General features: G+C 33.9%; 1 protein-coding gene across 1 annotated transcript; it reads left to right on the top strand.

Annotated features, from left to right (window-relative positions):
- The first annotated feature begins 21,704 nt into the window (after positions 1 to 21,704).
- On the top strand, positions 21,705 to 24,821 carry LOC145591458 (eukaryotic initiation factor 4A-9-like). Its single transcript, XM_081647917.1, has 5 exons — positions 21,705 to 21,860; positions 22,573 to 22,642; positions 22,736 to 22,842; positions 22,929 to 23,359; positions 23,912 to 24,821. The coding sequence occupies exons 2-5, from the start codon at positions 22,575 to 22,577 to the stop codon at positions 24,545 to 24,547; spliced, it is 1,242 nt and encodes a 413-aa protein (XP_081504043.1). The 5' UTR covers positions 21,705 to 21,860; positions 22,573 to 22,574; the 3' UTR covers positions 24,548 to 24,821.
- The last annotated feature ends 771 nt before the right edge of the window (positions 24,822 to 25,592 follow it).

The following is a 25,592-nucleotide window of genomic DNA, read 5'->3' on the forward strand; positions in this document are numbered from 1 at the left end:
GACAATCAGATCAGATAAGAAAAAATAAGGTGAACCAAACAAGCCCTTAATCAAATTAAACATACAAAGCATATAGGAAGATAGTTTATGGATACAAGTTCTATTAGTATCAACTGGAATTTAGGGCTTGCCCCTCGTTTCCACAAAAAATACATATATACATACATACATATATATACATACATATATATATACATACATATATATATATATATAGGGTCGGGATCCGGTGAGAACCACCCTTTATGTGAGAACCCACACCTTATGTGAGGACAAATCTCAGCCGCTAGATTAGATGAAATCCAACCGCTGAGATTATAAGCCTGCCTAACAAACTAACCTTCAGCCTCTACTTTATCTCTCTCCTCTATTCTCTCTGCAAATCAAAGCTCATCAATGGCGATTTACTTATCAATGGCGATTCACTGAGCATGCTCTTCTTTCGGCAAATTTCAACGGTTTCTTTCTGCAAATTTCAACGGTCGCAATTTCATCCATCATTGAGGTTTGTTCGTACTTTTAATTTTGAATTTCATGTTAATCTGAATGTTCAAAATATTTTGATTTTACATCTCTGAAAATTTTGGAATTGCATGTTAATTTTCGAATTGAATTACATGTTAATTTTCGAATTACATTAATCGAATTGAATGTTTAATTGCATCAATTATTTGATTGAATTGAATCAATTATTTAGGTTTGATTAATTTGATAGAGATTTTAATAATATCAGATTAAACTTGATAGTGATTGTAATGACGTCATATTAAACTTATGATAAAAAATGTTCTGAAATTTCCAATTGAATGCTCTTATTATGTTGTTAGTAGGTTTTTATTTTTAATTGAATGCTGTTATTATGTTCTTATTTTCAATCAAATTTAAAATGAGCAAATAAATTAAAATGAGCAAACCTAAATATGTATAATAGAACATTTAAAATGAGGTAACTACAATTAAAATGAGCAAATATTAATGACATTCATAAGTAATTCAAGGATCTATAAGTACTCAGTGTTTCGGGTAAAAACACTCAGTATACAGAATTGTGTATGTGTGTGTGTGTGTGTGTGTGTGTGTGTGTGTGTGTGTGTGTGTGTGTGAGTGTGAGTGTGAGTGAGTGTAACAGTGTGTCTGTGTGTGAGTGTGAGTGTGAGTGAGTGTAAGAGTTTATGTATGTGGGCATTGAATTGCATGTTCATTTGACAAATGAGCAAACCTATCCCTCCCTGCCCCCTCCTCTTTCTGCTTGCAATTCTGATTTCAGAAACTGATTTCAGTTCTAATTATAGATTCTGAAATTATTGTGTGTGTGTGTGTATGTGTGTGTGTTTGTGTGTGTGTGTGTAAGTGTGTATCTATGTCTGTGTGTGTGTAAGTTTGTTTAAGAATCTGATTTCAGTTCTAATTATTGAGAGTGTATGTGTGTGTGTGTGTGTTTAAGTGTGTTTAAGGAGGTGCATATTCACAAATGATGAGCAACAACGAACAAGTTGAGAGTCAATCAAGTACCATCACAAATGTGCCAACTACTCCTACAATAGTAGTTTCTCCTAAAGTAGCACCTTTGATCACTCCTGGAGGAACAAAAGAATGGCATCCAATATGCCCCAATGAGTTGAAACCAACTATAGGGATGAAGTTTAATAATCTTGAAGAGGGCCTTGAATTTTATAAAGGCTATGCATTTGCTTCTGGTTTCAATACAAGGAAGTCTACAACAAAAAGACAAAGAAGAAGCAAAGAATTGAAATATCAGTATATCTTGTGCAATAAGGAAGGATACAAAGAGAAAAGAAAGACTACTGTAGAAAAAGATTTAAATAACAAGGAAGGGGAAAACAATGAAGAAAAAGCTTCAATCAAAAGGAAGAGACTCGTTACTCGTGTTGGGTGCAAGGCACATATTGTCCTAAAGCATTGTGATGATAACACATTCATAGTGACACAATTTCATGAGGGACATACTCATGCACTTTATACACCTAGTTGCAATCTATTCCAAAAAGAAGGAAGGAAGATGAACATTTTACACAAAAAAATAATTGTGAATAATTCTAAGGTAACACTTTCAAATTCTCTTATGTTTCATGAATTCTATGTATGTTCTAATAAAAGTTGTTTGCTCATTAGGGACATACTCATGCACTTTATACACCTAGCTGCAATCTATTCCAAAAATAAGGAAGGAAGATGAACTTTTACATAAAAAAATAATTGTGAATAATTCTAAGGTAACACTTTCAAATTCTCTTATGTTTCATGAATTCTATGTATGTTCTAATAAAAGTTGTTTGCTCATTTGACAAATGAGCAAATAATTTTTTGCTCATTTGCCAAATGAGCATTGAATTGTTTCATGAATTCTCTTATGTTTCAAATTCTCTTATGTTTCATGAATCCTCTGTATGTTCTAATAAAAGCTGTTTGCTCATTTGACAAATGGGCAAATAATTTTTTTCTCATTTGACAAATGAGCATTGAATTGTTTGCTCATTTTAAAAATGAGCATTGAATTATTTGCTCATGTGACAAACTGTTTTGTTCTTTAAATAGGTGAATATTGGTCCAGTTACAACTTTTCGAATGATGAAGGAAATTGTTGGAGGATATGAAAACATTGGTGCATCTAAGGAAGATTTCAAAAAATTTCATAGAGATTTAAAAGCATACATTCAAGGAAGCGATGCTCAAGTGTTCGTGGATAACTTTACCAACAAAAAGCTAATGTGGAGCGCTTTTTTCTTTGATTTTGAGATGGATGAAGATTATTGCCTTTGTAGAGCATTGTGGGCAGACCCCCTTTGTAAAAAGAGTTATGCTCTATTTGGTGATATGGTATCCTTTGATACCACATACCAAACCAATAGGTAATTCATTTATATGTTATTACTAGCTATGGCTTAAATTAATGACTTTGTTTTAAATAAAATTAGTTTAATTGCTCATTACTTCTATGTGAAAATTGAATATCCCCATAAGTCTAATATTCTTTGATAAGAGTATGTATATGGGCATTGAATTGCATGTTCATTTGACAAATGAGCATTGAATTATTTGCTCATTTGACAAATGAGCATTGAATTGTTTGCTCATTTCACAAATGAGCATTCAATTATTTGCACATTTGACAAAAGAGTAAAGAATTGTTTGCTTATTTCACAAATAAGCATTGAGTTATTTGCTCATTTGACAAATGAGCAATCGATTATTTGATAATTTTTCAAATGAGTATTAAATTATTTGCTGATTTAAACTTTATTTTTTATGTGTAAACAGGTACAACATGGTGTTTAATCCATTTACAGGGGTTGACCATCATAAGAATTACATTAATTTTGCTGCTAGTTTCATAGCAAAGGAAGATATCGTGTCATTTGAATGGCTGTTCAGATCATTCCTCAAGGCAATGGGTGGGAATGAACCTAATTGTATGATCACAGATCAGGATCCAGCAATGAAAATTGATGTTAGAAGTGTGTTTAAGAAGACTAAACATCGGTTCTGTATGTGGCACATAATGAAAAAGTTACCAGATAAGGTGGAGAAATCAATCATGCAAGAAGAAACTGGTTTCCTAAAAAAATTATGTGCTTGCGTTTGGCACCTTGAAATTGAACCCGCTGAGTTTGAAGAAAGGTGGAACAAGGTGATGATTGAATACCACTTGGAACAACATGAGTGGTTAGGTTATATGTACAAGATAAGAGACAAGTGGATTCCGGCCTATTTCAGAGATGTGTTCCTTGGAGGAATAATGCGTACAACATCAAGATCCGAAAGTGAAAACAACTTTTTCTGCCCCTTTATCAATCCTCATGTGTCACTTGTTGAGTTTTACTTGAGATATGAAGCTGCAATTAATTCCCAGAGACACACTCAAGGTCAAAATGATAATGATTAAAAGCACAAATATCCTGAGTGCAAAACACCACTAGGGATAGAAAAGCATGCCTCACGTTTATATACTAACTCTGTCTTTTATGAATTTCAATACGAGGTTGAAATTGCTTGTTTTTCTTGTGGTGTTGATGAATTGAAGAAAGAAAATGAATTGGAAGTTGCAACAGTAAGTGAAGGAAATCGGACTAGAACATTTGATGTTGTGTTTAATCTAACTAACTATGACACCACACGTTCTTGCAAGCTATTTTGTAGGCAAGGAATTCCATGTAGACATATGATTTGGGTTTGGAAAGCAAAAAGGTTTGAAACCATTCCTGAGCAGTATATGCTACACAGGTGGACTACTATGGCATTAAAGAAACCAATTTTTGACTTGGGAGGAAACCTATTGGAGCAATGTGCTAATATGATAGACAAGAAAAAATTGTTAAATGATTTATGGTCAGAGATACACACTTGTGTAAGTTTGGCAGAAGGCAAAGATGAAGATATTTAAGACCTTGTGATAAATCTTTAAGGAATAAGAAAGGATTTAGAAGCAAAGAGGATTGCAAGAAATAATGAAACAACAGCTGGAAGTGCAAAAAACAAAGAGCAAGACATTGAGCTATTGATTGGAGCTAGTGTGCCAACTGAAATAATTGTCAAACCTCCAAAAGTTTCAAAGAATAAAGGGACTGGAGTTCATGTATCAAATGAAGAGACTTCAAAAAAGAAAGCGACTGAGATTGATGTGTCAAATGTTGAAACAAGAGGTAGAAGTGCAAAAAGGCTTAAGGGAGAAAAAGAAAAGGTTGTAGAACAAAACCAAAAAAAGAAGAGATTATGTAGAGGTTGTGGTGAATTGAGTCATCATGATATTAGAAATTGTCCAAAAAAAGTGTAATGGTACTTTTATATACATATAAGATTTTGTTGAATTTTTATATTTAATACTATATTATTAATTTTGTACTAATCATATTTTAATGCTTTGCAAATATTGCTGAATTAAAAATAGAACATATTCAAATGAGTGACTAAATATTTGTTCATTTCTCAAATGAGCAATAATTCCTTGCTCATTTATCAAATGAGCAAATAGTTAACTACTCATTTTGTCGAATGAGCAAATAATTATTTGCTCATTTGGCAAGTGAGCAAATTAGCTATTATATGAACTTGGAACAATTGCACTCCTGTTTCATCTCCCAGTCCAAAATCAGCTCTCCTCAGGTCAAATGAGCAAACATATTTTTTCTCAATCATCAAATGAGCAAGTAATTCCTTGCTCATTTAGCAAATAATCAAAAAGGTAAATGCTCATTTCTTAAATGAGCAAAAATAGTTGCTCATTTGCGAAATGAGCAAACATTTCTTTACTCATTTATCAAATGAGCAAGAAATTCTTTGAACATTTATCAAATGAGCAAGAATTCATTGATCTATCATTTAATGAGCAAGCATCTGTTTGCTCATTTAACAAATGAACGAATATTTCAAATAAACACTGGCTGTATGTAACAAGGTATGTGAATATTAACAAATAAAAGATTGAATTTTAATTCAAATATAATCATCACTATAATAAAAAAGGGTAGGCTTCTGTTGGTAAAATCTGTTTAAAAATCAGTTTTACATCATTCAAAGACTACTTAAAAGTAGATAAAATCTTAATTTACCCAATTCCCTAAACCAAAAAAGACAAATCATCACTACTAACTATTTAATTCCCTAACATTCAGCTTTCTTCAGTCTTTTGCTCTTTCTTCCTTGAACTTTTTCTTCTTCGGGCTCTTCTTTTTCAGCATTTTCTTCTTTGTCAGCAACAGAAACTTTACTTTGCTTTTTCTTCTTCTGAGGAATTTCTTTAACAGATTGAATAGTGTTCACTTCACTTGTAATTATTCCCAGGGTGTACTTTTCACGAAGTTTAGCCAAGATTATCAGCTGCAAAACAAATAACATAATCAAACCCTATACAATTAAGGAGATTTCAATAACATGAGCAAACATTTATTTCAATTAACATTTATAAGACAGTAACTGAAAGGATTAAGGGCTCAAACTAATTTCAATTAACCCACAACAATGAGCAATAGTGTATTTTTTTAGGCTTGCATTTTGAAAGTTCAGCAATGAAAAGGATGATTTCCTATTTGCTTTGTATCGTTTATCATGCTTTATTGTAGGCCAAGCTAACCATTGGTAATATCCAGGAATTCTCATGTTTTCTCTACACAACAAATGGGCTCAGAGCAATTTGGTTTATGATCTAAGATGGAATAAATGCTCACTGCAAATGCTTTCTCTTGACCTTGCAGGTCCAACAGAAACTTAATGAGTCGGAGTACAAAGATTTTGTCAGTTATTTGAAGGCACTGAAGTCAAAAACTATGAAAATAGGTTCTGTTTTGCAATCTATTGCAAAACTGTTTTCTGGGCAAGAAAAACTTCTCCAGAAACTACAGTGCAAAGGAGTTCAAGTTTTTCTACAAAAGTGCATGCCCAAACCATTAATGTCACTAACAAACAACACCCTCGAGCAATAAAGCATCAAATTTTCCATAATTCAGATGTAAATCATCATTCTCTAATGAGCCAAACCATATACAGTAGCAGAAATATGAACCCGTTAAGTATTTAAAATCAATCAAGTTGCGTAACTGCGTAAGGTCCAACAACCTAATCACAAGTTTCCTCATTGACCAGTAAAAGTAACACCACAAGTTGCAGTTGTAACTTGTAAGGCAATGGCCTAAGGTATTGCTAGATTAATGGACCATAGACCTCAAAATTAAAGTAAACATTTGATAGGAATCCTTGCTCATTTATGAAATGAACAAGTAAATCCTTGCTCATTTGTCAAATGAGCAAACATTTCTTTTCTCATTTGATAAATGAGCAAGTAATTTATTGCTCATTTAGCAAATAATCAAAAAGTTAATTGCTCATTTCTTAAATGAGAAAAGAATTAGTTGCTCATTTGTGAAATGAGCAAACATTTCTTTGTTCATTTATGAAATGAACAAGTAAGCAAATAGACTAAAACATCTTATTATTAATGAGACTAATCTGAAAGACTTATATTATTTTTCTTCAAACCAGGATCCCACTTTGCACAAATCATGTATGTTTCCATGAGTCTCATCACTGCAACTCCACTATGCAAATGATTTTTATCCAAAGACTTCCATGAACCATTAATCACATAAATTTCCATCCGCTTGATATCATTTGCCAAAATAGAACTCTGTACATTTCCTTCACATTGAATAAAGTTTGAAAAAGCAGTTCTCTGAAAATAAAAACATCAAATAAGCAAACATAATAAAATCCGATCATTCAAGTAAAAGAAACAAACATAATGTGAATAGAGATTAACTTTTAAGCCATACCAAATGTTTTAAAAGCTGTTTATGATCTCCAGCATCTTCGTTATAATCAAAAAGCTCGATATTACCATTCAGTGTGGTAGTGTTAAAACATACCAAATAGTAATGATCTTCTTCATAAACTGGGAAGAAAAAAAGCTGAATATCCTTGTGTGGTACAACTGATTTCATGTACAAATTCTCAGCAACCTCAAAAAACATCTTATTCCGATGGGCAACAGAATCTATCTCATAGTGAATAAGACAGTCCTACATGTTAAAGAAAAAAAAATTAATTACAAAAAAAAAAACAAAATAATTCAATAAAACAAAATAAATGAAAGAATTTGAACTTACGGTAGCACTAAGGTCAAAAAAGAAACGAGCATGAGAATTTGGATCTCTAAACTGCTCATTATAATTCAGAATGCTACACCAAGCATTAATGATCTCTGTATCAACTTTATTTTTATTATAAAGCTTCTCAAGATGTAATCTCAAAATTTCAAGACCATTCTCTCCATTAAATACTGGTTCACTGCATAAAAAGAATAAAGAAAGTTAGTATGACTAAAACAAATGGAAATTAATGTACAAGATAATAAATTCTATAGATAAAAAAAAATACTTACAAACAATTTTTATCATCAGAAAACATTGCTCTCAAGACGCTCATCTCAACTGGTGATAATGGATTGTAAATTATCATAATGCGGGACTTAAAAGGTGATCTCAGAAGCACTGATGGCTGAGGTTTGCGTTTCTTTGGAATAGAACTCTTCTTTTCAGTATCACCTTTTCTCTTATGCACAATTACAGCTTCTTGAGCATCAGAAATGAGATCTTGAGGATTAGCATTCAGAGCATCACCAACAGCTTGAGAAGCATCAGCAACAGAAGCACCTACTTGTGCACTGACAGAAGCAACTACAGGTTCAGTAGGCGCACTGCTAGAGGGAGAATCAGTTTCTTGAGAAAAGACTCCTAAACTGAATGTAGGAGTTCCAGATCCTTTGGCAAGTGAACGTCCTGAAGCAGATTTGAAACTTGAATCTCCAAGTTTTTTGAACACAATTTTAGCAGCCCTATCTGAACATCCAACATCAATACAACTTGCTATCTGAACAGTTTCAGAAGCAATCTTCGTAACATCAATGGGTTCCGATTCATTTGGATGAACAACCATTGCATTGATTGAAGATTCAGCATGCTTTTTGTTGCTTGAAATCTCAGAAAACCAATCCCAAGCTTCGATTACTGCCGGATCTTGCCAATACTCGTCATCTTGGCTAAATGAAAGAGTATTATCTTCAGTCAAAGTTTTGGAGCTCATCTTATGCTCATCACAAATGCCCATGGCATCTTCCTTCAACTTTTGTATCTTCTCGTTGTTTGGAAAATACTTGATGGCAGCTTCATGTTTTTGACTGAAATCCATGTATGCCAAGACCAGGTTTGTAGATGCTATTGCAAGCTCCATAAGGCATTTCTGTAAAAAAAAATAAAAAAAATACATAAATAAGATAAATATAAATGAGAAGAGTAAATATGAAATGAGCAAAGTGGATATGAAATGAGCAAAGTGGATATGGAATGAGCAAAGTCATATAAAAATGAGCAAATTAAATTTTATATGAGCATTGAAGTTTTTGCTCATTTGACAAATGAGCAAACAATTAATTGCTCATTTGACAAATGAGCAAAAAATTAAGAACTATAATGCTCCTGCTCACAAGAAATATCCACATATTTATCATAAATGAGTTTCACTAGATTGCAGTAACCAAAGACCAACATTTACATAAAATACTTTTTCTATATTCATGAGATGCATATGAGTAATGCAAAAGCACACATATGGCCACTTGCCTCTATGCATTATACTGAGAAGAACTCTACAAACTATAATGCCAAGTCACCCCATTCCTCTTCCCAAAACTTGAAACTAAGATTTGCTCAACATACTACAACTCCACTTCAATTAATGAGTCTTGAAAACTGATGAGAAGAAACACATTACCCTCGTCAAAGCTCCCTTTACGATAATGTGTTCCCACAAAAACTAACTGCTTCACACTATATGCACATAAACTAGTATATTGTGTTCCTTAGGCCGTTAAGAAAGTCAGATGGAGTTGAGAGTGTTAACACAGCCATAAAACCTATATGTGTTGAAATTAGGTCAAACATAATCAACAGAGAAAGCAGAGGTTAAAAAAAAAAAACCAAACAAACAAAACAGAGAAAGCAGGATGACCTTGACAGACTATTAGGCTGACAGCACCAAGAAATAGGAAAACAGGTAGAAGTTGCCTAATGACCATGCACTAAGATCTAAGAAGACAATAAAGCTGATACAAAATAACTAGAAGCAATAGTACTAGAGCAGAAAAAAGTATTAATCCTTCCACTTCTTCATTTTTTTTCTCACTTGCTTCTTTCTGTTGTTGATGGTAATTTCAAGAATATAATATGTTCCCTTTTTATTAGATCTGGCTTCTTTTTTTCTTTAAAATTTAATTTTTCAATTCTTTTTTTTTTTAATTCTCAGGCTTTATGTGCTCTTCACATTCCATGGCCGGTTCTAGAGCAAAAAATTAATTGCTCATTTCACAAATGAGCAAAAAATTGATTCAGATTATGATTGAAGAATGACAAACAAACAAGAATAATTGTGTGTGTTTATGTGTGTGTTTAAGGGGTGGAGGAGGGGGGGAGTGTAGAATTAGAAGGGATCAATACTCTTGTTCAAACAATGTCTAAAAATGAACAAAGAATTAATATTGGTTTCCAGAAAACTCATATAAATATCTTCTTTGGATCTTGTTCACTTTCTTCATTTTTTGTACGAATTGGATCAGATTGTTCCTAAAATCAAACAAAAACAAAACAAAAAAAAAAAGAAAAAGAAAGTTAGAACAAGTTGAAAGCAAATATTCTAACAAATATAAACCAAGCTTACTTATAAAACATAACCAATTGCATAATTTGCTCATCTGTCAAATGAGCAAAAAATTATTTGCTCATTAGACAAATGAGCAAAAATTAGTTGGTTATTTCCAAAAACAACAAAGAATATTACAGTATATATGATTACCTTATTGGCAACTACTTGAGTTTCCACTTCAGAAGGAATGAATTTTTCCTAAATAAAAAACAAAATAGTTAAAAATGTAGGATAAAAAGGAAAAGAATAAAACAGAAAATTATAGTTAAACACCATTTTAGGCTGTGTCATGCTAGAAGAACCAGCATCAAGCTTTTTAGCACGAATATTTCCAAGCCCCCCTTTAAAGAGTTCCAATTTCTCACGTGTTGACAACATAGCTGTTGTCCACCCTTTCAAGATTGGAATTTCACGTGCAGCTTGAACTTCCTCAAGTACAAATTGATCAACATATAATAACTACAAACAAGTAAGAAAAGAATAATTAGTAAATTAAAAATCAACAAATAAGTAAGAAATACTACATTAAAAATAAACAAAAATTATAGTAATACCATAAGAAACAATAAAGACCCAGGAAAAGAACGAGTTGGACGTTCTTCCTAGAAAAGCTTGCCCTTCACGAGAGAATCAAGGATATACTTTGACCAATTCAAGTCCTTGATTTTATCAACATCAGAAAGAAATGTAAGAATATCAGAATTAATATTCATGTTTTGTTTCCCTGACAAAAAATGAGCAAAACAAAATAGAAATGAGCAAATAGAAATTTAAATGAGCAAAATAAAATAGAAATGAGAAAACTAAATTGAAAATGAGCAAATTGAAAGTAAAATGAGCTTAATAAAAATAAGAAGACTACCATCCATCAGTGTAGACACACAAAGAACTACAAAGTTCCGTTTGAACATAGCACCAGCTGACTTTATGCTCCTTCAAAAACTCTTTAAGCTCCCCTATTTTGATAGAGAGTGAGTTGCTTTGGAATTGCTTTTTCCATTGCTGAATGACTTTTTTATTTCTGGAAAAATTATTTTTATCAATCTTTATGCCCCCTATTGGCAACCCAAGAACTTCATGCACATGGTCTTCAGTAATACGGAAAGGATCAGAATCAGGAATATTTAATGAGCACGTCTTAGCATCAAAGTGTTGCACCAACCATAAACCCAACCGCAAAGGCAGTTGGGTCACCTTCAAAAACTCCATCGACCCAAATCCTATATCTCTAACTGCTTTCAACTGATTTTGTGAAAGTAAAACTGATTCCATAACTTGAACAATGGATGAGGGTGACATCCGACTATGCAATGTCCCATGAATGTGAGACTTCAAACCTTCCACTTCATTGCCTGACTTAAAACCTTGCAATTCATTGCTGGATTTCATCTCCACTACCTTAATCATTTGTTTTTCTTTCTTTAATGTGTCCTTTAAAACCATTTTTCCTTTGTCATTAGAAGATCCTGTCTTGAAACTCCTTCCTTTATATTGTGGCTGTGTAGAACCACCAACAACTCCTAATTGTGCTGGCCCTGCTGCATCTTGGTCACCACCAACAACGGCTGCCCTTGCTGGATCTTCGTCACCACCAACAACTCCTAACTGTGATGCCCCTGCTGCATCTTGGTCACCACCAACTCTTAACTGTGTTGCCCCTGCTGCATCTTGGTCACCACCAATAACTCCTAACTGTCCTGCCCCTGCTGCATCTTGCTCACCAACATTAACAGCAGAATCTGTCTCAATAGATGACCTGCTCAACAAAATAGGTATCCTTGATGTCAAATGAGCAAATACTTAGCTACTAATTTAACAAAATGAACAAAAACTTAAATGCTCATTTCTCAAATGAGCAAATAGTTAATTGCTCATTTCTCAAATGAGCAAATAGTTAAATGCTCATTTGTCAAATGAGCAAATACTTAGTGCTAAAATGAACAACAAAACATAAAATGAACAAGTTATCAACTACTTTCAAAGCTGTGAAGAAGTTAGAGAACTTGTTTTTAAACTCAAATTCTTTCTCACTGATATCTACTTTAAGACCTGATGTGCAGCATAATGAACTAACTTCTAGGCTTCTGATGTGAAAAGCCGAACAGTAAAACGCCTTCAAACTATCAGCTTCTGATGTGAAAAGCCGAACAGTAAAACGCCTTCAAACTATCAGCTTCTGATGTGAAAAGCCGAACTAAGTACACGACGAAGTTGGTAGCTTTGTGGTGACGACAGTAATAACATTGCACAGGGAATTTTGATTGTGAGAATTTCTAAGACAAACAAAAGAGATGAGAGCCCTGTACTCCCATCTTAAACAGTTTTTTTCCTATTTGCTTTCACATACAAGTATTAACGTGTGGCAGTTTTAGATGTATTGAAAATTACTTCCCAACATAATCTACAACTTTTTATTGCTTGTAAGTTGTGGAAATTTCGGAGGTACTCTTACAAATTAGACTCAATAATCCATTTTCCTGAAACAGTGTCGTAGCACCTTCTCCCAATACTCTCTTGAGCCAAAACTTCAAAGAATTCTTGTGCTAGTGGAAATTTCTCTTATATAAAATTGTTATTCTTTATAGTGGTACACTTTAAATTATTATGTTATAAACTAATGACCATGCCTTCTGGTAAACATCAATTAATAAACACACTATACACCAAATAAGAAGTATTGTGTCACACTTATCATGTTATAAACTAAGTGAATGTGCTCTTTTGAGAAATGTCTGCAAACACCAGCATTAACAACAATCAATTAACCAACATCTACAAACATCTTATCAAGAAAAGGAATCTTATATTATCTCTATATAAACGCGCCTTCAATGTATATACAATGTAAATAGATGATGTGATGACATCACCATTAAAGCACACAGTAAACTGTCAATTAAAAAGCTAATATTTCATAAATGAACAACAAAATATAAAATGAACAAGTTATCAACTAATCTACAAGAACTCCCATACAAGTAATACAACTCATCAACTAATCTACAACAACAACAACAAAAATAATAATAACTCAAATAATAAAAATAAAATGAGCAGAAACACATACATTGTATTTTCTTGAGGAACATTTGCATTTGCAGAATCCATAGCAATTACTTCTAGGTTTCCAAAAAAAACAAAGAAAATGTAAGATAATTACTCAAATGAAGCAAAATTAAAACTAAAATCAACTAATAATTACTCAAATAAAGCTATAATCAAACAAAAAATAAGATAAAACCAGCAAATAAAACATAATTGAGAGCTAAAGTAAACCGAAAATCAAATTAAAATACACAAAATAATTAAAATACCTAAAATCAAGCTAAAATCAACATAATAGCACAAATTATCAGTGATTTCTAGGTTTCCAAAAAAACGAAAAAACTGGACAATAACGAAAATAAGGCAAAATCAACTTGATAACTACTCAAAAAAACGAAAATAAAACTAAAATCAATGAAAAAAACAAAGTAAAACATTATTGACACAAATTGATAAACAATGTGAGCTGAAATCAGCGAAAATCAAAACGAAAATCAACGATGAATGTAACTGAATGTGACCTAAAATTAATTGAAAAACACGAAAATATAAACAATAAACTCACCTTGACAAAGAATTGATGAAGATTGAAGAAGTAGTGATGAAAAATCAGAGAGAAAGAGAGTAGAAAACAGAGAAATTGAGTGAGGAGAGAGAAAATAGCGCGTGAAAGAGGAAGGAGGAGAGAGAAAAAACGCAGGAGTTTTGTTTGACCGGGATTTAATTGTGGCCGTTGGATGTAATTTATCCAACGGTTATAATGAGTCCTCACATATAATAGGGTTCTCACATAAGGGATGTGGTCTCATATGATCCCATATATATATATATATATATATATATATATATATATATATATATATATATATATATATATATATATATATATATATATATATATATATATATAAGGAGACCCTAATAAATAGAGTTATACAATTGATTGACTAAGAGACATCGACAATTGACATTTTAAGTAAAGATATACATAAGGATTTTTTAGAAAATAACACCGCAAAATAGCCAAAATTTTGATTATAACACCACAAAGTTTGAAACTTTTATTATAACACCACAAAAAAACCAAAAAATTTGATTTCACCACCACTTAACAGATTTTTTGGATGGAATCCGTTAAGTGGGGTCCATATTACCACATGTCACCATTTTATTGGTTAAAAAAAAAATTAAACCCAGCCCCACCACCACCTCTGCCATTGCCGGCATCCCAACCCCAGCCACCGACACTCCTTTACTCTCCTACCCCAACCGCCGGCGCTCCATCCTAGCCTAGACGAGCCTACGCACAACCCTAGCCCAACCGCCAGCGTTCCCTTCCCTACCTACCCCGGCCCCACCACTACGTAAAACCACCCCCTTTCCCCACCCTTAAAACGGTCAAATCGACCATTCTGGGTTTCCATGGTTGATTCCGGCCATTTTGAGGGTGGAAAAAAAATGGGTGGTTTTCGGGTTTCGGCCGTTACGGTCGTGGTTAGGATGGCGTGTTTCAACTTTCAAGGCTGGGGTGTTTCAAGGTGGATGGATTTCGTTCGTGGCTGGCTGGGATGTTTTAAGTGCCGGTTGGGCTTGGTGGGTGGGGCTCGGGTGAGGATGTTTCACCGGTGATGGCGGGAGGCTGGATTAGTGAGGCTTGGTTGGGCTTGTGGCAGTAAGGCTTGCGGCAGAGGAGTAGGGATGGTTTCGTCAGTCTAGGGTGGTCATTCGGGGGAGCCGACAACCGGGAATGGAGTGACGGTAGTGGAGGCAGGGAGAACCAGCGCCGGTGGTGAGGGTGGTAGCTGGGGTTAGGAGTTATGGTTTTTTCTTTGTTTTTTTCTTTGTTTTAATCAAATAGTTAACTGACACGTGTAAAGTGTGGTGCCCACTAACGGTTTTTTGGATGGCGTTAGAAAGTGGTGGTGAAATCAATTTTTTTGATTTTTTTTTGTGGTGTTATAATAAAAGTTTGAAATTTTGTGGTGTTATAATCAATTTTTGGTTATTTTATGGTGTAATTTTCTAAAAAATCCTATACATAAATCTTAAGGTACCTAAATGGAATTACGGAACAACAAGGACTAATTAAAGTGATAATAATAAAGTCAAAGTTTGAGGCACTAAATTAGAATTACAGAGTCACAAGGTACCAAAGTAGAATTCAACAAATAAAGTGGAAATTTCGCTAATTGAATTTACAAACTATTTATACGTATGTGTATGATAATGACAACAAAATCAATTTTTTTTTTACCATTTACTTTGTATTGCAAGTGATTAATTTATATCTAGGGAGGAACCTTCAATGTGAGCTTACTTTCTGTTCCTCAATCAATTTCTTAGACGTCTAGCTAATTGCTTTATTGCATACATTACATGTATGTCTTGCTGTGCATACGACTGATACGAGGTAAACAGTAAATTTATACATCCAACTCTCTGCAAGTAAACCATCTTTGTCATTCTAGCTTGATCAAGCCATCGTCGAGTTCTCCACACTGTCCGCGTACAAGCACATTTTAAGCTAAACAAATAGAGGAACACATCTTTATATATGCTACAAACATCAGGGTTGAAAGATGGATCAAAACTAGTCGCGACCAATGATACATGAAGTATATACCTTAGAGGCTTAGACTACTATCACAGATCGACTTTTGCATAAACGTACAACTTTATTTTGTTTATGAGCCTACCATGAACACCAAATCAGAAGAAGAATATTATTATGTTGAGACACCAACAACATTCCAAACCCTATTGGACCCGATGTATCTAATCAATAGGTCAACTCTATTTAATTGTATAGCATGTTGCCCGTATGTTACATGACAATCAACATAGGCATAATTTTAAGTCATACCAACTTGTAGGGGGTTGTCCGGTTGTGGAGTATAGTGCGCCATCACCTCCAAATTATACATGATGATCCGATCTACTTAACTAGTAAATTATAAGTCAGTTATTGAACAAGTATACTTCATAAATATCTCTAACTATTAAGAGATGTTTTGGAACGAAAACCCTTTAGATCGAGTAGATCCCTCGTCTCTACCACCCCAAGTTTACATAGTGAGTCACCTGCATTCCGTGCAAGAGCAACCGATGAGACTTAGAGGAATAGGTTTCTCCCTCACAAATGTAAAATCTTTAATCACTTCTTTGTAATATAAGTTTGTAACACATTCATTATGAGGGATGATATCGAATTATTGATAAACGAGAATCCCATCGAGTTTGTTTATCCAGCAGTTCAACAAACTTGTGCACATAACATTTGCCTGAAATAAAAGGGCACTACCAAATACCTAAAAAGCTAGGAAGCCGTACTAAGAAATTTCATGTACTACTTTATGACACGTTTTCTTGCAACACCCTCTATTGCAATTAAAGATACCATATTTAATCTGCATATCTTGAATGAAAATGAAATTAGTGTACGATATAATTATAATTATAATTATAATTATAAGATGTAGCATGTCCATTTTAGGGTGGATTATTTAATTAGATCGAGATGACACCATTTCTTGAAGAAGTAAAAAATGGCAGAGTAAATAAAAACTCTTCATTCTTCAATATTTCTTGTTCTATACTTCTATCATACAAAAAAATTTATCAAACTCCGAGAATTGTAAATGCATGTCAACTAGCTTAATTGGTTAATAGTTAAGAGATAAAATCAAATCTACACCACAAAAACCATAAACTCGAACCCCAAAACTAATGAACATGTTAGAAAAATCATGAATTCAACTACTAAAAATGGCTAATCATATGTATAATGAATGTTTTTAAATTTTACAACATGATATAAGAGGAAAAAAAAAAGGAAACAAACACACATACACAATTTTTTGCATTATATAGGCAAACAACAAAATACAAAAATTTAAGATTAAAATGACAAAATTAATAAAATTAAAAACTTACAATAAAATCAACCCAAAACATAATTAGTCACCAAAATCCATATAACAATTTCTCCTTTAGCCAATTGAAGCTCCTCTTGAATGACCCTTTGACTTTCCCTTCAACAGTATAAGCTCTATAACTTGCAACCCTTTTCTTCCTCTTAAACTCTGGATCACTAAAACACCAAACTTTCGAATTCGAAAACGTTTTCGATTTCTTCAGCTTATTATCAAATTGATTCTCATAAACATTATGATTGTTGTTATAAATATCATCATTGTTATGGTGATCTAAGCTGTAACTTCTTCGATCATTCCAAGTATTCTTACCGCCACCGTGATAAAGATCAAGCTGCAAAGTATTCGTCGTTGGCCCGTACGATGTTCGGGTTTCGAATTCAGCAGCCATAGAAATTTCTGGGTTTTGTTGTGTGGTTGGGAAGAAGAAGAAAACAGAGTATGAAGAGAGAGAAAAGTCTTTGTGTGTGTTTTTATTTGATGATCATGTTTTATGAAAGTTGGGTTAGTGGGAAAAATAAGACTAAGTAGTATAAAAAAGCAAGCTAATTCCAGCATTTACGTGTTTTATTTTATGGGTTGGAAAAGATTTTATGTGTTAGTCTTATGCAATTATTGTTATCACAATTTTTTTGTTTTTCTTAGGTGACTTGGTCAAAGGGTGGTGAAGAATTTGTGAGGGTATTGTTGCGACTTTGGACTTTGGGTGTAACATAAGACTAGACCTAAGAAAATGTTAGCCTTGTATTTATGATGATTTAGAAAGATTATTTGTGGAATATGATCTGAATTAGAACAATTGATCTTTGGATTTTTGACGAACGATCGTAATTTTTGATGGCCCGCTATATATTTGGTTGTTTATAATGAGTGATTCTCTTCATAAATAGACCTGACAAAACTAATCCGACTTGAATTGACTTGAGTCGAATAATTCGATTTAATTCTAAATTTTAAACAAGATGAATTATTTTGAAGTTGACGTGAGCTAAAGTTAACTCGACCTATGATAATACCAAAAATTGGCCCAAATCGATTTAGAAAACGAATGTAGCTCAAATTGATACTCCACATGTCTTTCATAACAAATTTGATGCATATCTCTTTAATAAAAAAAATAATGCATATTTGGAAGCAGATACATAAAGAAGTTATGCAAATTATATGCCTTCAAAAAAAAAAAAAGTTATGCAAATTATATCTTTTGATTGATATAGGGGTTGTTAGAGATTTTTTTTTTTTTTTTTAATAGTGTTAGAGATAATATTTAGTTGTTATTTATCTTATATTTTGTTAGATATAGTTTAGTGAAAAATAATTATCTTTTGTTTTTAGAATATAATATAATTTTTATTTCCTATAGAAAGGGTCATATTGCTCTAGAGAAATTGATGAGTTAAATAAATTGGTAGTATAGGCTGATGAGGCATATGCGTAGTCAAGATTCAAGAAGACAAACTACTCCACAAAGGATTAATAGTTTCCATATTGAGTGTATTAGTTTTTTAATTTATCAAAGGAACTCAAACAGCCACCCGAACAAAGAAATTTAAGCATAGACAGTGAAATCCACAAAAAAATTCATTTAAAGTCTTCTTTACACACATCAAATGGTTTCTTTCTTAAGAATAAAGAAAACACATCAAAATTAATTGACAATAATGCTACAAGTGGATCAGACTTGACTTGAATATATTTGACTTGACCAATAGTTGAATGAAAAGCCTCCTCATTATACGAATATGAATTAACGTGGAGGTACACAACTCATACTAAGCTGAAAATACTCTCACCCAAACATAATTTCACCCGACTTGAATTGACAAATCAAACTCATGTAAATATCAATGACCTAATTGTTACCTCTAATTACAAATAAAATGACTTCATTGTCTCCAAGTTATTCTTAATGTTCTTTTTCCCACTCCAAGAGTAATCTAACTATGAAGTTTTTGTTTGGCTTTGGTCCTTTCCACTCCTCATAGGCTAAGATCTTATTTAGTCTTCAAAATAACTAGTTCAAGATGCTAATAGGGGGTATGCCCCAATTCCCGTCGTTTTCCTTACATATGCTAGTACATTCTTGTTATTAGTTCTTTTTTAAATTTCTAAGAGCATTGACAGTTTAGAATTTTAACATATGAGGAGGTTTACTCCTCGCTAACTTTAATTTCAGACTAAGGCAGTTGAATTGGCTATCTCTTCTACAACAAGCCTTCTCCTTGGTTAAAATACTTGTAAAAAAAAAATGAGGATGTTCTCTCCATTATAGGATGATATCAAGATGCACATAATAATTGAGAGGATAGCAAAAAGTCCTTTTATCTATTGAGTTTATTGAAAGTCCTTTTATCTATTGAGTTTATTGGTATGGCTTTAGGTGAGCCTTGACGGGTTGACCCTTGTATGTAGGATGATTTTATAGCGTTCGCTTGAAAAATTATACACTGAGTTGTATCTAATAAAGTCCAACATAATTATGTTTTTGAGTGAGGGCATCCGCACGCAATAGCTTCTCTTTTCTTTATACTTTATTTATAACTAATTAGATACTTAAAGTAAAATATGTGAATAGTGCAAAAAAATCATTGAGAAACAACTTAAAAAAAAAAAAAAGAGGAAAATTTGTCAAGAATAATACCATCTTTCACGGGTTTTCCAATAATAGAACCACCATTGGATTATCTCAAAATAACACGACCTTTGATATATATCTTCTATAAATAAAACAAAAAACCGGTAACCAGTTACATAGGTTACTCCGTACACGTGTCACATTGTGATTCGTTAAGATGTTTAATTTAATTTTTATATTATTCATTTAATTAAAATGAATTTTATTCAATTTATTATTTATTATTTTTTTAAAATAAAAAACCCTCCCCTTTCCCTGTTCTCTGACTAGCCCCATCCATCACCCTTTCCCCGAATTCCCCCATGTCAGCCACCATTATGCAGTGCTAGCAGCACCAGCAACCTCCCCCTTCCAGCAAGCCACCCAACCACCTCCCCATTCCGCTTGCCGCATCAACCTAGGCCCTCCTCCTCCCCTCCCCACAACGCCCCAAGTCCGCCATGTCCCCTTCCTGCTTCTCGCAACGCTGACTGTCGCGGCTGGTTTAATTTCGTGATGGGTGCCTTAGAATGGTTGGGGTAAGGGTTAGTGGTAGAAATGTTTCGAGGGTTGGGGTGGGGTGGGGTGGGGTTTCGGCCGGGCTGGTTTGTACTACGGTGGGATTTGTCGGGGAATTTCAAGGCTGGTGGACGATGGAGTTAAGGGCTGAGGTTTTGATCGGGCAAGGGTGCTTGGATGGAATTTTTTGGGGCTGGTGATGGTAGGAGAAGGCAAGGGTTGGTGCCTGGGGATGACTAGCGAGTAGCGACAGTGGGGCAGTGATGGGGTGGGGAGTTTTTCTTTTTCTTTTTTTTTTTTAAAAAAAAAAAATTCATTTTAAGGATTTTTTTCAATTAAAATTGATTAAAAAAAATTGACCAGTGACATTATGACACGTGTTATAACCTATTAAACAGGTTACCAATAAGTCATGTTCTATTTATAGAAGATATGGGTCAAAGGTCGTATTATTTTGAGATAATCAAACGGTGGTTTTATTATTGGAAGACCGATGAAAGTTGGTATTATTCTTGGCAAATTTTCCCAAAAAAAAGAGGAAGTATTTCATAATAAGAGATATGAGTAAGCAGTGGTTCTGTCCCTTGATGCTCTTTATGCTTTTCATATTTTTTTTTTAGTGTTATTACGTTACACCTTTACATTATATTCCACATTTGGTTACAAATCAGTAAGACTTTACCCCTTTAACCATAATTTGAACCAAATATGACGTAATTGATATAATCATCAATAACTTAATCACTATGAAAATGAAGTTTGATGGCCTTTCTATTTTTATCGAATATTTTTTTTTTTTTATATATATAAAATCATTCACAAGCCTCTTCTTGTCTATGTTAGCTCATCTCGATACAAAATACATTACAATACACATAAAATTTACCCACCACATTCCTTTAACGTGCCAACAACCCTCATAAGCATAAAAGCTAGAGCCTAGAGGTGATCAATAATGACCCGTGCTAGCCTAAAAAGGTTCACATTTAGGTAACCCTAAAACACATTTCTTTAGTTCAAAACCCATATCTAACCCAAAAAATCGCTAAAAGCCTAAACTTGATAAGCCCAACACTAATTTGTAAATTTGGGTAGAAGATTTTATTTTAAAAACCCGTGTGAACATAATTTAATATGACACAACATGATACAACACGACACAAGTACATAACAAAAAGTTGCAAAACCACACACAAGTAACACAACACAACCCATGAAGTGATAATAAAAGACCCAAAAGGCATGAAGCCCAAACCTTCCAAATTCCAAAAGCCGACCCGAAAAGAAAGCAGGCCGGGTAAAAGCCCCATTGAAGGGACAATCTTAAGCAAAAGAAAGAATAGCAAAACCCTAATATAAATAGAATTGGAACATCGGCAATTGGTTGTCGTTCCTTGTTTCAAATATAAAAGCTTCCTTTTTTCTCTCTCCTTCACTCCCTTCAGATCCTGTTAGAGTTCCTTCACGGCTCTAACCCTAGTTCTTCCTTTCGCTATTCTCCGCTTTTCAATCTCCTTTCCGCTCTTTTTTCCCCCAATTTCCAAGTAAGTTTCTTCTCTCCTTTTCGTTTAATTGATGTATTAATCTTTTGTTTATTGTTGCTGAATTTTTTGTTCAAATTTGTTATAGATTTAGTTGGTTTTTGTGTTGTATCATGTGTTTTTGATTTTAATGCTTGATTTATTCTGTAATCTGCGTTTTTTGAGGTGATTAATGTAATAACGATGTTGAATTTATAAACAATATTGTGTAATTGTGTTATCCTATTGTTTTTGTCTTCTCTGTTGTAGTTTGTTTAGATTTTATGATGGGTTTTGGTTTGTCTATTTGAAATTTTGCTGTATTGATTATGAATGTTGTTAGCTGCATTATTTTCGTCTTACAATGTCTATATATTTTGCTATACTCGGATTTGATCTATAGTTGATAAGAAAACGAGGGTTATTTTGGATAAAAGCTCGAATCTTTCCGTTAAATTTACTCGTTTCTGTAAAATTGCCAAGATTTTATGCATTGAAGATGGCTGTAGAAATTATAGTGAGGGATTATTGACGTTGGTTACTCTTGATTTGTTATCTTTGTGAATTAATGCTTGAATTAGCGGCTGTTTACTGGTGATCTTTTATCAAAGATGTTGTCTTTGCCGCATTCGACTTGTGTAATTCAATTGTGTTGCTACTGTGTTATGCTTTGAGCGAGTTTGCAATGCTTAATTTGTGTTTGGGGAATCTGATCGTATGTTCATGATTATTGCAGTCATGGCAGGAGTTGCACCCGAAGGTTCTCAGTATGATGCACGTCAGTACGACAACAAAATGAGTGAATTGTAAGTTGTTTTGCTAGCCTGTTATATGTAATCTGTACTAGTTTTTTGAATTTCTTGTTACATTGATTTCTGTCTTTTCCTATGATGATGAAGGCTTTCTGAGGAAGGAAGCGATTTCTTCACTTCATATGATGAGGTTTATGAAAGCTTTGATAAGATGGGTTTGAAAGAGAACCTTCTCAGAGGAATCTATGCTTATGGTAAATTTAAAGACTTAATTACTTTTAAGTTAAAATTATGTGTTTACTTTGTCCTTTGGTTAATTTGTATTGATGTCTGCTGTCAGGTTTTGAGAAACCTTCTGCTATTCAACAAAGGGGAATTGTTCCCTTCTGTAAGGGTCTTGATGTGATCCAGCAAGCCCAATCTGGTACTGGAAAGACCGCCACTTTCTGCTCTGGGATCCTGGAGCAGCTGGATTACGAATTACTGGAATGCCAAGCTCTTGTGCTTGCTCCTACTAGGGAGCTTGCTCAACAAATTGAGAAGGTTATGAGGGCCCTTGGTGACTATTTGGGCGTGAAGGTACATGCTTGTGTTGGAGGAACCAGTGTTCGTGAGGATCAAAGAATCCTTGCTGCTGGGGTACACGTTGTTGTTGGTACCCCCGGTCGTGTCTTTGACATGTTGCGAAGACAATCACTTCGTGCCAATCAAATCAAGATGTTTGTTTTGGATGAAGCTGATGAAATGCTTTCTCGTGGTTTCAAGGATCAGGTACTCATGCTCATATAAAAAGTCTGCATTCATTTGCCTTGGTGTTTTTTGCATTTTGTTGTTGGCATAAGATGGTGCTGTATATTAGCCATTTTGGTATTGTGAAAGTTGAGAAGTTGGGTTAAATTATGTCTGATAACCTAATTTGGCTACTAGTTTTTGGTACTTGTTCTAGATGTGTAGTGCATTACTTGTATGTCAAAATAGGTGATTTATGCCCCATATTTTGCTGAAACTGATAGTTGCTTGGCTGGTTCTCACTTTTGTGTGTAAGATAACTTGGCTGGAGTTTTATGCAGAAGTAATCTGTCTGGCATCCTTTGAGGCTAGGTATTCTAACCTTTTCAGTTGATACACTTGAATACCTCAATACGAGTGAATGTAGCTGCTTTTTTTTTTAGTGTCTTTATGAGAAAGTCATGGTCTTTTTACTTCTGCTTTTGTTACTTCATGATGATGTTTCTTGATCACATTTGTAGTTCTTGTTGTATTTAATTTGTAGGAGAAACCATTTTTGTGGATTAGCGGAACTAATTTCTTTTTGTGCTACAGATTTATGACATCTTCCAGCAACTGCCACCCAAGATCCAAGTTGGAGTATTTTCTGCAACTATGCCCCCAGAGGCTCTTGAGATCACCAGGAAGTTCATGAACAAACCTGTGAGGATTCTTGTGAAGCGTGATGAGCTCACTCTTGAAGGTATCAAGCAGTTTTACGTGAATGTTGACAAGGAAGACTGGAAGCTTGATACTCTTTGTGATCTGTATGAAACCTTGGCGATTACCCAAAGTGTCATCTTCGTAAACACCAGGAGGAAGGTTGACTGGTTGACCGACCAGATGAGAGCCCGTGATCACACTGTTTCAGCCACTCATGGAGACATGGACCAGAACACTAGGGACATCATCATGAGGGAGTTCCGTTCTGGTTCCTCCCGTGTCCTCATTACCACTGATCTTCTTGCTCGTGGTATTGATGTGCAGCAAGTCTCCCTTGTGATCAATTATGATTTACCTACTCAACCTGAGAACTACCTGCACAGGATAGGACGTAGTGGACGATTTGGAAGGAAGGGTGTTGCCATCAATTTTGTGACCAGTGACGATGACAAGATGCTCTTTGACATCCAGAAATTCTACAATGTCACAGTTGAGGAGCTCCCTGCTAACGTCGCCGATCTTATCTAATGACCCGAGGGCTGATATTTTGTTTGTGTTTTTAGGGAAGGTGTTTTGTCTGTCCAATTAGTAAAGATTCCATTTGGACAACGTGGTGTTTATTGGATGATAATTATTTATCGGATGACAGTTCACAGCTATCAGTTTTATTACTATGCGTTTCAATTTTTCTTCCTTTATTTGGGAACATCACTAACCACGCTGTGGGTGTCCCAGCTTAAATTTTTGTAGGAGACAAAGTTTAATGTACTTTTGTATTTTAGGTTAAGAAGAGTTTTTTTCACATCTGGGCTCATTTGCTGATCTTTATTTTCGCTTGTTTTAATTATCCTGTCATTGATCTTGTGTCTTGCACTCTTGCTAGTTGCTACTATACTGTGATTCGGGTATAGAAATGAGGCCTATGGAATTACGGAACTGTCTACTAGGGTTTTCAAATTACTACAATTTCAATGCTATAACCGTTGCTACGAAACTTAGCATATAAAGTGATGATTAGGGGCTATCTAGATTGCTCTCTAAAGTTAATTACTCTCTCTGTCCCTAATTTTTTTGCCCATTGCTATTATTTGGTTCAAACTTTTAAAATTTTGACCATCAATTGACATTGATTTATAAGAGCTAATATTTGTTTTAAAACACGTAGACAGAGGGAATAGCAAATATCAATAAGTAATTGCAACTAGAAGGAAAAATTGACAAAATATTAACATTGGTTTGTGAACCGACTTATAATTGTGTTTTTAAGGAGGTTGTGAAACGGTGAACCCTTTGCAAGGTCATCTGTTCCTATCTACGGAGTGTAAAATATCAATAACAGATTCCTACCCCAAAGGATGGGGTGCAATTTTGTAAGAATGTGAGCACTAACCAGTTAACCAAACCCCACTTCTTAGTTGTGTTGTCTTATAAGAGAATTCCTTGTAACTTTTTTTTTGTTTTTTGTTTTGATGGAAGTAATTTTTTTGATGAAAGATGGAAGTAATTGAACAAAAGGGAAATACTAAAATACATAACCAATTGAAACTTTAAAGTCCTATTATTCTGAGCTTCT

Source organism: Chenopodium album, chromosome 18 (genome assembly GCF_948465745.1).
Source record: "Chenopodium album chromosome 18, dcCheAlbu1.1, whole genome shotgun sequence".
In the NCBI taxonomy this organism is placed as follows: Eukaryota; Viridiplantae; Streptophyta; class Magnoliopsida; order Caryophyllales; family Amaranthaceae; genus Chenopodium; species Chenopodium album.

Coding starts and splice junctions, on each gene's coding strand:
- LOC145591458 (XM_081647917.1), top strand. CDS start 22,575: ATGGCAGGAGTTGCACCCGAAGGTTCTCAGTATGATGCACGTCAGTAC. Junction 22,643..22,735: donor GACAACAAAATGAGTGAATT/GTAAGTTGTTTT, acceptor ATGATGATGAAG/GCTTTCTGAGGAAGGAAGCG. Junction 22,843..22,928: donor CAGAGGAATCTATGCTTATG/GTAAATTTAAAG, acceptor GTCTGCTGTCAG/GTTTTGAGAAACCTTCTGCT.